At 50.5% G+C, this 13,606-nt stretch overlaps 1 protein-coding gene across 2 annotated transcripts in view; it reads right to left on the reverse strand.

Annotated features, from left to right (window-relative positions):
- The window catches only part of TRPC4AP (transient receptor potential cation channel subfamily C member 4 associated protein), a 65,359-nt gene that overhangs the window by 3,864 nt on the left and 47,889 nt on the right, over positions 1–13,606 (reverse strand). Inside the window, exons 9-14 of one of the 2 annotated variants that reach the window (XM_036092270.2) lie at positions 12,483–12,625; positions 8,011–8,142; positions 6,029–6,087; positions 3,783–3,884; positions 2,390–2,473; positions 1,247–1,337 (exon numbers count right to left, since the gene is read on the reverse strand). In XM_036092270.2, coding sequence (XP_035948163.1) covers positions 1,247–1,337; positions 2,390–2,473; positions 3,783–3,884; positions 6,029–6,087; positions 8,011–8,142; positions 12,483–12,625 — 611 coding nt within the window. Of the gene's footprint in view, positions 1–1,246; positions 1,338–2,389; positions 2,474–3,782; positions 3,885–6,028; positions 6,088–8,010; positions 8,143–12,482; positions 12,650–13,606 lie in introns of both variants that reach the window. The other variant, XM_036092268.2, reaches the window with a different exon arrangement.

Consider the following 13,606-nt stretch of genomic DNA (forward strand, 5'->3'; position numbering starts at 1 on the left):
GGTGGGAGAGGACAGGATAAAGGCAGGAAGGTGGCTGAGCCCCGGGGCCAACCGGCAGATGTGGCTGCCGCCCCCAGGCTATGCTCAGCCAAGCTGCCCGCTGCCTGCCTCCCACCGGCCGGGCACAGAACCCCGACCACGTGACACCTGCTTCGAGTAAGCATCCACATCAGCTGATGGAACCTGTTCCCCTGTCTAGATTCTCATCTGGGGATGCTGGGAGCTCCAAGGACGGGGCTGGGCCTAATGCACCTCACCAGCGGGTTGGGGTAGGCAGCTATGAGCTCTCCTGCTTGTCTAGGGCTCCCCAGCTTGCAGGCGAGGGGAGCTGTTTCCAGAAGTAACATGGGCCCCTGCCTGAGCACTGAGGCCATTCAAGTAAATGAAGCACAGGGTTTAAGGGCACGGGACACATTTTGACCCCATGGTTTGTCTTCATATTTATGAATAAAAAAGTTCATACTAAAATCAATGAATTTTTATCAGGAACATAAAACCAGTTTAACTTAATAAAGTTTTCTATGATAGTTCAACTGTTTCCATTTTTCATTTTCATTTTCCTGAAGTTATGCTAATTTGGATCAATTTCTTAGGGATTTTACAGTTCATGGGTCAGTTTCTTGTTTGTATCCCTTTTTTATTTTTTTTAAAACCAATTCTAGGGCGCCTGGGTGGCTCAGTTGGTTAAGCAACTGCCTTCGGCTCAGGTCATGATTCTGGAGTCCCGGGATCGAGTCCCACATCGGGCTCCCTGCTCAGCGGGGGGTCTGCTTCTCCCTCTGACCCTTCCCCCCTCATGCTCTGTCTCCCATTCTCTCTCAGATAAATAAATAAAATCTTTAAAAAAAAAAAAAAAAAAAAAAAAAACAAACCAATTCTATCTTTGGCCAGTTTGCTCCCCGCCTTTTGTAAATTTTGCTTTTTCTGAAGGCTATTTTACAATAAAGGGAAATTAACTTTTGGTCAACAGCAAAATATCCTCAGGGTCAAAAGGCCTTACTGGGTAACTTCAGACTCTTCCACTCTTCCATGGGCACCCCCAGCTCCCTCAAGCATCCATTAAGCAACTACAGGAACCCACAGTTGGAAACTCAGGGGAGGTCCTAGGGCAATCTGCACTGGCGTTTTAAAATAAAGAGATGTGGTCTGCTCCTGACCAGCTGTCTAGGGCTCAGGAAGGAGAGCAAATGCATGGGACTGCGGGGAGAACGGGACACCCAACACCCTGGCTCCTCCAGGCCATTACCTCCAGAAGGCCTCGCTTCAGCAGGAACATCTGGTCTGCATAGGAGGTGGTCCCTCGGAGGAAACTCTCCACAGCCCGGGCTTGCCAAAACCTGCGACCCAAATGTTGACCCCTGGCCCAGGTGGCTAAGGCTGCCCTCTTCTGTCCCATAGTCCATTCACCAAGGCGCTGGGAGATGTTTGCTGCCTTTTGATTTATTCAACATTTACTGCACATCTGCTAGGCGTCAGACCTCATACTAGGCACCGGGGACACAGCAAGGGTAAGTCCTTACGGAGCGGACAGTTCAGTGGGGGAATAGCCCTCTATTTGGTTCTGTCTGGAAGAAGCTGTGTCTCAGAGTAGGGGACTCTAGGATCAAAGGGCTGGTTACGGTAGGTCACATATGAAAATGCACTCCAGGCTTTGACCTTTCAGAAGAACAGGGGGACAATGGAAAGTGAGGCCGGGAATGCAAGAGGGAACCAGACATGTGCAGTTGGGCCACTGAGCTCACTTCTGATGGGCTGTCCTAGAGAAGACGTGGCCCCAGGGAGCAGAGCTGGGATCAATGAGGCGAAGTCTGGACAGGTCAGGCTGAGTTGACGGGGGGCATACGAGGGCGCGGAGCCTACTGACGCATCACACCGCAGCCCTGACAGAATGCCTCCCCTTAGCCGCTCTTCTGTCTACAGCCTTCACGACCCATCTCCCGCCAGCAGGAGGAGCTCTGAGAAGCCCTCCCTGTCCCCGCCCACCCCACCAGCCCCCAGCTGGGGAAGGGGCTTTCCTTTGCTCCCTCAGCTCCCGGGGCAGGTCCTGGCTCGGCTCCTTCTCACACTGCATTCGAACAGGTGTCTTTTCATGCTTGTTTCCCACAACCCAGGGAACTCCTGTGGGCAGGGGCCATAGCTCCTATTTCCCTACCACCTGTCCAATGCCAGCACAGGGTAGGCGCTTGGTGAAAGCTTGGTCAGTTCGTGAAATATGGGGCTGGTAGGCAACAGAAGCTCACACATACCTGCTGAGTCGGACCCCCACTCCCCCACAGTAGTCAGATGTCCAGGGTGGGAGCTGGTAACTAAATGAGGTATTTCTAACCACCTGGGAAACACTAGGTTTCTGGGCCCTTCAGGAGTGGCAGGTGCCTGTCCCCAGACCTACCTGAAAGAGGACTCGGCTGGCTCCTTCTTCATGACCTGCAGCAGACGAGTTAATAAGCCCCTCTTCCCATCACACACCAAACTCCTGGAAGAAAACAGGGACATTGGTGGCAGACCTGAGGCTGACAGAGCCCAGTCCCACTTGGCCAAAGGACTACTGTTGTCCTGGGGCCCTGGGGCTGGGTCTCTCTGCTACTTTAGGTGGGTGAAAACACCTGGGGATATTTCCAAGCCGGAGGAGGTTGCCCTGCTCTGCCTGGGCCCAGAGCACCCCAAGGACTCCTGCAGATTTAGAACTGAAGAGCCAAGTGAATTCACACCACCTCTCAGGCCAGCTTTCCCTTTCCAGACCCACTAGCAAGTGATCAGAGGCCAGAAAAACCCACAGTCTGTGCTCAGAACTGCTGGAGGGAGGGCTGTTTACACCAAAGTGAGTCTGAAATGCCACGACAGAGTATACCAGATGGGGCAAAGTTTGTGCCAGCAGGGTGAGACAGGGAGTACCCTGGGCCCCACGTTCAGCTCCAGCTGGCTTTGGCCAAGTCCCCATGCCTCCGGGCCTCAGCTTCCTGGTCTAGGAAGCAAAGACATTAGATGAGGAAATGACTCGGGCTGCATCACAGGGGACAGAGGGTTAAGCGAGCAGGGGTTCTAGGCCCTTAAGTTACCTCTTCAAATAGAACAACTCTACTTTTATCCCCTACAGACATTATGAACTATGCATGGTTTCATTTGAACAGATTTCTCCTGCTTTAAAAAAAAAGGGGGGGGTGCCTGGGTGGCTCAGTCGTTAAGCATCTGCCTTCGGCTCAGGTCATGATCCCAGGGTCCTGGGATCGAGCCCCGCATCGGGCTCCCTGCTCCGCGGGAAGCCTGCTTCTCCCTCTCCCACTCCCCCTGCTTGTGTGCCCTCTCTCGCTGTCTCTGTCAAATAAATAAATAATCTTTAAAAAAAAAAAAAAAAAAAGAGAGAGGCTGAGAATTATGACTCCTGGTGCTGGATACAGTCCTCCCTGCCCGGGCCCCCAGGAGCCTGTGACCTCCCTACTGCGCAGGTGACACAAGCATAACCCAGCTAATGGGAGTTGGCAAAAGGCAAGAAAGAAGCATGTCAGCAGAGCTGAGTGACACAGGAGTGGGCAGAGCATATGTGACCTTTGGCAAGTGACCTCTCCGAGTCCCTGCTCCCCGCTCTGTGGAGGGGATGACAGCATTTCCCTGCTAGGGCTGCTGGGGGGCCCCAGAGAGGTAACGCAGGTGATGTGAGGACAGTGCCTGACGCCCAGGCGCCCTCAGGACACCGGAGCTCCCCGTCAGTGAGGAAGGACCGGCAGCACACGTGCGGGCACGCACGCAGCCAGGGTCGGCTGTGGGCCCGAGCTGACGCCACCCACCTGTCAGTGTTGAGGACAGCTTCCACCTCAGGGATGTTGGCTTTGAGAGAGATGGCACTGAGTTCGTTCAGCTCCTGGTTATTGAGCAGCAGGTACTTGTTCCTGAAACAAATGGGGTGAAGGGGGTAGAGGACAGGCACTGGGCTAGTGGGCCTTCCCATTTCCTGTGGTGAGAATCGGAGAATCTCCCAAGTGCCCTCCCCCGACACCACCTGCCCGAGGCGGCAGAGGGCTCAGGTCAAGCCCACCTGTCCACCTGCCACATTCACTAACAAGGCCCCTTCCCTCAACATCTCCAGGCCTTCTGTTTGCCACTGCACATTTCTATTTGACTTCTCAAAGGCACTTCCAACTCAGTGATGTCCAAATCAAACTCTCCATTTTGCTCCTCAAACCTGGCCCTATTCCAGCGTTCCCACCAGGGGGCCCGAGTCGGCTGTGACAGCCCCTCCTGCGCCCTTCACCTCTCAGCCTGGCAACACCCAAGTCAGCTTCCTAAATGGTCTCTCCCGGGAACTGATTCAACACAGAGAGCACCCAGAGAGGTCTAGAAAACGGGACTCTGATCACATCATTCCCCTGTCAAAAACACCCCCACAATTTCACAAGCTTTCGAATATATAAAATCCAAGCCCATCAACATGACCCACAAGGCCCTGTGGCTGGCCCACCAACCACCTTTGCAGCCTCAGTCTGAGCCAAGGCCCCTTCATTCACATCACCCGCCACACTGGCCTCCCTGAACACACGGCGCTCCCTCCTGCGGCGGATTCTTCTGGAACAGTCAGCCTCTCACTCTTCCTTTTCACCCAGTTTATCACTGCCAACCCTTTGGGTCTCAGCTGACAAGTTACTTCTGCAGAGAAGAGCTCCTGACCACCCTCTGGCCAGGTCACGACCCCTGTCAAATGTTCTCTCACAGAACCATGCTCCCTCCACCGGAATACTATCTCCATCTGTCACTGTACATTCAATGGTGTAATTCTCTGATTTATGTCCTTCTCCCTTCCAGGAGAGTGGGGGTCATGGCTGTTTTCACTCATCACTGTCTCCCCAGAGCGAAGCGCCTACAAGCGCTCAGATTTGAGAGTCTGATGAAAGTTAGGGACCCGGGGCGCCTGGATGGCTCAGTCGTTAAGCGTCTGCCTTCGGCTCAGGTCATGATTCCAGGGTCCTGGGATCAAGCCCCGCATCCGGCTCCCTGCTCGGCGGGAAGCCTGCTTCTCCCTCTCCCTCTGCTTGTGTTCCCTCTCTCACTGTGTCTCTGTCAAATAAATAAATAAAATCTTAAAAAAAAAAAAAAAGTTAGGGACCCAATTCCTCAGAAAAAAAGTACACAATCAGAACATATTGGTGCCATTTTCAGAGGGTTCACGTACTTCCTGGAGCTTAAGTCCTTCAGACAGAGAACCTCTGAAAGAGGATGGTCGACATTATACAGACGAAAGTAGCAAAGTGGAGGCCCCTGACCACATCTGTCCTCAGGCACATTCTGGTAGCTTATACAACGTTTCAAAGGAATTTAAGCCAACGTTTAAAATCAGGACCTTTCACATAAATCTTAATTCCTAGCTTCCCTTGGGGGAAAAACTCAGAAACTATGCAATAGTGGGCCCAGTTTCCTCTATACCAACAGCTGGCCAGAGCTGAGCAGTAACTGCCTGTGCATTCCAGCTCACCAAAGTCCCCACCACACTGTCCCCAGTGCCAAGGTCAAGGGTCAGCTGTTATTCATCCCTCCCCAGGACTGCTTTTCCTATAGCAGAGAATCAGTCTCTTGTATATTCTCCATTAAGGTTGAAAAATAAAAAATGAGAGGGCAGAATGTGTTTCAAAAAAATGGGAGAGGGTACATCTCCTTGTGCAGGTGAAGAATAGTCCACGTGTTCAGTCAGCAAATACTCAGCCCACTCTGCCCACCTGAGGTCCCTGTGAAGAGCCAAGCTGTCCACTCCTCGTTCACAGGGGCAGACAGCTGAGAGATGTATCGACTCCAAGGGCAACAAGGGGCCAGCAACATCCGTGCTCACTTCCTAGGCTGGCCGTGAGGGCCCGGGGCAAGCTCGGCACCGGGCCCGGCATGAAGGAAGGGCCGCGCAAGAAGCAGTGCCCCGCAGCGCCCGTGCTAGGTGAGATGGTAGCAGCTCCCACAGCCCCCGGCGGCCCTCCCGAGCTGAGACCAACGGCACAGAGAGACGAGCGAAGCTGCCACAACAACTCTCCTTCCGGGGACGGCTCGTACTTACTCGTGGTGGTCGCTGAAACTCTGGAGAAGCCGCAAGAACTGTATCTTCAGAGTGATGTCCTAAAACACACGTGCATCCTTGATGTCAAAGCCATCCTCACAATGTTCCCAAAGAAAACAGAACACTCTGCCCAAAGCCTGGGTGTGTCACTTGGCTCCTCTGAGCCTCTGTCCTCGTACACAATGAGGACTTTCCTTGAGCCAGAAACCCTCTGTTGACCTCCACAACTGGCCAACAGCGGATTAAGCTAATGTGGACCCTTCCTGCTAACCCCCACCCCCTCCAACACTTTGGATAAAAAATAAATTTAAAATTCTTTAAAATGTGAGGCTAAGTTCCTAACAAAGGAAAATCCACAGGAATCAGAAATGAAGGGCTGGGCTCAGAGTGGGAAGCGCGAGAGCAGATGGTTGGCAGCTGGGGAGGATGGAGAAATGGAAATGACACTTACTCACCCAGGGCTTGGGTTTTAATGCCCTGCAGGGACTAGACAGAAACCTGGACCCACGTAAAGCCCGGGAATCATACCCACTCCGTGGAAGAAGGGTTAGGAAACCCCCACTTACCAGCCCAGGGAGCTAGCAAGGATGCCCATTTCTGTCGGGGTGCTGCTGTTGGTGGAGGGGAGCCCCCAGGAGAAGGCTTCTGGGCTCACACCTCCAGGGCCAAGGCACTCAACATGAAAATCTGCCCTGGGACATTTACCACTAACATACCCGGCAGACAAAAGCCAAGTGCTCTAAAGAAATACTTCCAGGGCCCAGGCTACATTACAGAACACGAGGCAACTTTCCACCCCGAGATGAGTCTGAAGACTCAAATACAAGTATTAGCACTCCAGGAGCAATCCGAGACCATAAAGAAAGTAACGTTACAGGTAATGAAAGAGATAGAATACAACAGAACATTAACATAATGAGTAAACACCAAGTCGTTTTTGACAAAGAGCCAGATGTCTCCAAATGCAGAATATATTCACTTGAAATTAAAAACTCAGATGGGCTGAGAGGCAAAATCTAACAAGGCTAAAGAGAAAACAGTATGCTGGAAGGTAAGGCACGGAGCAAAGTCCCCAGAGCATGGCACAGGGACCAGGGAGGACCTATGGCACTGACAGCTGTGTGGCACTTTCAAGTCCCTGGCCCCTCCGTGGTGGTGACCAGGCCTCCACATGGCCCATGAGGACAGCAGGCAAGGGAGTGGGACCTTCCTTTGGCAAGAAACAGGCTCAGAGATTCAGTGACTTATTCAAGCTCTCCTAACGAGCTGAGTGGCACACAGGCCTCCTGACTCCCAGTTCAGTGCTCTCTCCAGTGCACCATTAAGAGAGGCCAGGCAGAGGTGAGCCCTTGACCCTAAAAAAGAAAGCATCCCAAAGCCCTTTTTGTCTGCAGACCATTGGTGGTGCACGGTTTCAGAGGGCAAAACTACCATCGGTGGATGGACGATACAATGCGGGGAGAGTACAGAACAAGGGAAAATCTGCTACTAGGTCATGGAGTGGCGGGCCCTGCCTGGAGGACAGTGAGCACCCCATTCCAGAGGTGAGCAAGACAAAGCTGGCCAGAGGGCCTTCGAAGGGATTTCCGCATTGCCGGAGGGGTAGGGCCAGACCCTTCTCCAAGACAGCTTCCACTTATGGGATTATACAGACTTTATGAATAAATTATAAATATAAATGTAAATATATATATATAGGTGTCTGGGTGGCTCAGTCGGTTAAGTGTCTGCCTTCGGCTCAGGTCATGATCCCAGCCAGGGCCCTGGGATCGAGTCCCACATCGGGCTCCCTGCTCAGCAGGGAATCTGCTTCCCCCTCTGCCTCTGCCCTTCCCCTCTGCTCGTGCTCTCTCTCTCTCTCAAAATAAGTAAAATCTTTAAAAATCAAAAACAAAAAAATGAGATTTCAAAGGGTCAATGGCAGATCTTGAAACAACTACCCTGGCAAGTAAAGCCCATCTGTTGCCACGTCCCCTGCTCACCGGGCTACAGTCACAGTTCTGGTTGTGACCATGGAGGACAAGGGCAGATGCTGAGTGCTTCCTCCAAATCAACTTGTCAAACAAATTATTGAGCCCAGGGATCAGCTTGAACTCCGCGATCATTCTGTGAACCTGGATGGGGTAGGAAGGCAAAAGCATTATGACAAATGTGCTGCGAAGATCCATCAAAGCCTCATGCTTGGCATGTACAAAACACTCTTTAGAACAAAGAAAGCAACAGTCAGTAGGGACTGCTGAGGTTTAAATACCCCACTTAGCCTACGCCCCACCGCATGCCCCCCATGCACAGATACACGTTTATTCTCTGCTCACAGATTCCCCACAATACTCTAGGAGTCACACTATATGGTGGGTCCTCTTTTAGGAACATAGTTTGGATTCAGAGCACCCTGGGTTTGACTCCCACCTCCAGCACATAGGGACTTCGTAACCTTAATCAAATCTCTTAATCCTTCTAGTTTGTTCCCTCCTCCTATCATTAAAAAATAAAAATACCCCTCATGCTTCAGAGTAGGATAAATTTCAACTGGCGGCAAGATAAACATATTAAAAAAATTAAATGTTAAATATCCTAAAAGAATCTATGCAAAGAATTAAAAAAAAAAAAAAATGACCACACAATGAGAAAGACTTTCTAAAGGATTAAGTATACTAAGTAAATCTAGAAGCCAAAAGAGAAAACCATTCAATTCAATCATGTAAACCTTTAAAAATTCTCTATGGCAAAATTCACAGTAAGCAAAGTCCATACCAGCAATCTCACGTCACAGGCAAAAAGCTAATTTCCTCCATAAGGAATCCTACAAATCTCTTAAGCAAAAAGACCAACCTTACAGAAAAAATGGGCAAAGGATACACACTGGAAAATACAAGATAGTCTTCAATATATGGAAAGTGCTCAGCCTCACTTATAATATTAAGAGAAATTCAAATCACAACCACTTTTTCACTTTTTCAGATTAGCAAAGAAGCAGGTTTAGTAATACTGTGTTGGTGAGCTGGGCCTCAGGCATGCTCACACACTGCTGCTGAGAGAGCGTACTGGGCTACCACCTGCAGAAGGAGGACATTTCGGTACTATCTCTAAAAATTACAAATGCACATGCCCTTTGACCAGCGATTCTACTTTGAGGAATTTATTCTCAGATCCATATACATACTAAATGACACATGTACAAAGTTGCTCATGGTAGCATTATTTGTAATACCAAAAAAATAAATAACCTATACTCCCCATCAATGAGGATTAGTTGCATAAATTATGGTATATCCATTCAGAAGGGAATAAGGTACCAGTAAAAAAAAGAATTGAGGTTTTTTTCACATGTAGTGAACATTTACCAAGATTCAATATTAAGAAAGCAAATATGGGGGTGCCTGGGTGGCTCAGTCAGTTAAATGTCTGCCTTTGGCTCAGGTCATGATCCCGGAGTCCTGGGATCGAGCCCCACTTTGGGCTCCCTGCTGAGTGGGGAGCCTGCTTCTCCCTCTGCCTCTCCCCCTGCTTGTGCTATCAAATAAATGAATAAAATCTTTAAGAAGAAAAAAAAAAAAAGCAAATACATACACGCTATACTGACTGTGTTTAAAAAAAGAGAGGAATATATTTGCTTTTATAAGCATAAAATGTCTCTAGAAGGATATATGAATAACTGGTAAAATTAGATGCTTCATGGAAGAACCAGAACTGATACTTATTTACACAGTTTAATATAGAACGGTGTGAATTACTTACCTATCAAAAACATTTTTTTTTTTACAGAAAACGAAGCTATTACTACTTCTTCTCAGGGCTCTTGTAAGGATAAGGTCAGAAACCATAAGTAAAGTCCTGAGCACAGCACCAGTGCTTATTAAATCCCATTTTACAAGGGGAAAGGGCAAGTTGAGCAGGACCAACTTGGGCAAGGCAGTGGTGGAAATGTCGCCCTAAATCAGGTGTTCTGATCCTAAAGCCTGACTCTTTCAGGCCCACCACAGGTCTGTATTTCTCTCAGGAGACCAGAACGTGACAAAGAAAGTGAGGGATAGCGAAGCCGCTGAAAGGATTCAGTGAGGTAATGTGGGGGAAGCTCAGGGCCTGACGTACAGAAGTCCTGTACGGATTATTTACATTAGCACCAGAGAAATGGAATTTCCAACATCTGGGCAAAGTTTCCAGTCTAGTGATTTCAACGTAGCCAAGACTGGCCAGAGAACTTGGCCTGAAGGCACAATAATAAGCACTCTAAGGAGGAGCCTTCTGGGAGGCCTGGCCAGGGAAACCCTTCCCCTCGCTGGCCCCGTCTCGGCAAGGTGCATGCACACGGTGCCGGGCACACAGGAGGAACACGGTACACGCGGACAGTGCAGATGAGGCCGGGCCAGCCTGACACTGGTTCTTGGGCGGGCAGGGTCCTGAGGCCAGGCCACGGTCCTTCCGAGGAAGCAGGGCAGTAATCACACAGCTGAACCGGAGACCACAACGACTGATTCACAAAGACTTGGTAACAGGAAGGCTTGGGGAGCAGGGGACAGTCATGGGGGGACAGAAAGAGTCAGGGCAGCAGAGTTTAAATCCTCGCTCTACTGATGCCTGGAGCCTGAAGCCCTTTTTGTACCTTGGTTTTCTCAAGCATCAAGTGAGGGGAGAGGGGGTCACCACCTGTTTTATAACTTACCAAATACCTGAAAATTCCAATATGAGTAACTGTGAAAGTGCCTCAAAAAAAGGTAAAAGCACCCAACACATGTAAAGCATAGTGACTATTTTTTTTTTTAAGATTTTATTTATTTATTCATGAGAGACAGAGAGAGAAAGGCAGAGGCAGAAGCAGACTCCCCGCTGAGCAGGGAGCCCGACGCAGGACTCGATCCCAGGACCCCGGGATCATGACCTGAGCCAAAGGCAGATGCTTAACCATCCGAGCCACCCAGGCGCCCCAACTCTTATTTTTTATAACAAATATATTCCATGCTGAAGGAAGGGGCTTTGATACTGTGGAGGTCAGTGTGGGATCTCATCCATGGTCCTAGTTTTAAATACCAACCGTAGGCTAACAACCCCCAAGTTCTATCTCCAGGCCCGACCTCACCCCAAACTCCAGGTATGGATAATCCAGGTGCCGATTCTAACAGACACTTGATTCAAACCTAACTTGTTCAAACTGAATGCCTTGCCTTTCTCCCTACGCCTCCACCCCTCTCCCCCAACACCCTAACTCACAGTCTTAACCATCTCAATAAATGGCCAATCCATCCTGCTACCTGCTTGGGCCAAAAACCTTAGGAGTTAAAGAAGCTACCCTTAACCCCTCTCTCATGCCCACATTCAAACTATCAGCAAATTCTACCTGTTCTACCTTCAGAATATATCTGGAAGCACTTCTCACCACTCCCCTCCACCAACATGCTGGTCCTGGCTACGATCATCTCTTCCATACAGCAGCCAGAGGGAGGACTTCCTAGTCACTCAGAGTAAACACCTACGTCCTGAAAATGGCCTATGAAAGCCTGATGCAATCTGACCCCCACAGTCCCTCCCCCGCTTCACTGCTTGTTCTACTCCATGCCCCCCCTTCCCTACTGTCCCACCAACCCACAGGGCACACTCCCACCTCAGCGCTTGCTCCCTCTACCTGCTAGGCTGCCTGGGGGATCAGCGTGCCCAGCCCCCTCACGTGCTTCAGGACATCCCCCTGCTGCACGTCATCTTTTCAGTGAGTCTTCTCCCTGGCTACCCTATCCCAAATGGGGATAACTGCACCAGTTTCACGCACAGCTGTTGTGATGGTCCAGTGTCTGACTCGAAAAGGAGCTTAAGGACTGTTGAGCGCCCCCCTCTCCACCCCCCCCCCGCCCCCAACACCCTTTTTTTTCATCCACAGGACAGTGACTAGCCAGTGCAGAAGGCCATTTCTCATCTATCTTGAAGAGGAGTGCTACATACTTCCAGAGCCCTCTTTCTCCCTTTGTAGGTTACAGGCCCTTGCTCCCCCCTCCCAGAACTGCTTCAAGGCTCAGGGAACCCCAGCGTATCTGGAGCCCCCTCCGCTCTGCAGCTGCCTAGTTTTTGCTGACACAGCTCCTGGCTCTGGCCATCCCCCCGAGCCCCCATCAGACTGGCAACTCCTCTAGGGCATCTATAGGGCAGTCATCTTGCCACAGTGACCTTCATTCTTCACATTAACAAGGTCAGGTAACACGGCCAAGCCACCAGCTCCTGTCCTGGGCACCAATGCTCTGCCCAGAAATGCTGCCCATGGCAAGGTACGGTGGAAAAGGCTGTGGACTCTGGAACGAGACCAGTTTCCTGATGTGTAAAAGAGAGAGAAGGAAAATGAGCCCTGCGCTTTGCGAGGCCAGAGACAGCCATCCTGAGAGGTGGCCTGATGGAGTACTTGGCACACCACAAGTGCCCAGGGAGCACGTGCTCCTGGCTCCCCATTCTGAGACGTGGGGGAGGGGCCCACCTGGTTTCGCTGACGCCCCATCAGCAGCACACAGAGAACATAGAGCACTTCCAGTTTGTACATGATCTCATGCATAATCTTCATTGACTGCGGCAGCTGGGTCCTGGTGGAAGTGTGAGGCAGGCCATTCTCCTCAGAAGCTCCTGGAGGAGGGAACACAATGGAGGCTGAGACAGCCACCGAGAGAGGGTTGAGTTACTGCTTGTGAGGAAACATGTTTCTGCCCCTCAAACCCACTCTGGACAGACTTGAGGTAACCGAGCCATTAGACTGGCCCCTGAGCCCAGGACAGAGACTCTGAAAGCCACAAAACCCCCTCCAGGCCCCCAGGGGCCAGGCGAGCTTAGAAACTTAGAAAAACTGACTCTGTACAGCATAAAAAAAAAAAAAAATTCTGTATGTGTGGGGACAGGTGTTAACTAGACTGATTGCAGTGATCACTTTACACTATATACAAATATCGAATCGTTATGTTGTACACCTGAAGCTAATATAACGTATGTCAATTATACCTCAACAAAAAGGGGGGGGAACCAACTCTGCAGTTTCGTTCTGTTTCATCAACTTTAACACTAAAAACGCTCTGACGCGGGCAGTGCAGTGACGCGACCCCTCGCTTCCCCCGCCGCCACCTGAGAGCGCCCCCCACCCCAGTGCCCAGTCACCTAAGCCGGAAATCGTGCCCAACTCTCCTCAGGTCACAAATGACCCTAAGTACTCGGTTCCTCTGCCTAGATTCTACGAGGAAGCACTGCTGGAAGACTGAGAGGGATCCTTTTCCAAGACTTCTTTTCTCCTGTTTTTCAAAGAACCATCTCAAGTTTTCTAAGGTTCAACTTTCTGAGGCAGACCGGGCACCACAATCACTATCAGTGATTCAGATGAACATGTCATCTACTCGCAGACTTTCATTATTAGTAACAACGGCAGCAGCTAGGTAGTATTTCTGGGACACCTGACATGTGCCAGGCATCCTGTGTGGAGCGGCAGTAAACCATCACATTTATTCTACTGCCCCGTTAACAAACAAGTCTCAGTGAGTCAGGCAGGCCAGTGAGGTGAACTCACGGGAAGGTGGCGGAGCAAAGCGCTGAAGGCTGAGGGCTCTGGAGTTACGACTTGCT

This window comes from Halichoerus grypus, chromosome 10 (genome assembly GCF_964656455.1).
Source record: "Halichoerus grypus chromosome 10, mHalGry1.hap1.1, whole genome shotgun sequence".
NCBI classification, from domain to species: Eukaryota; Metazoa; Chordata; class Mammalia; order Carnivora; family Phocidae; genus Halichoerus; species Halichoerus grypus.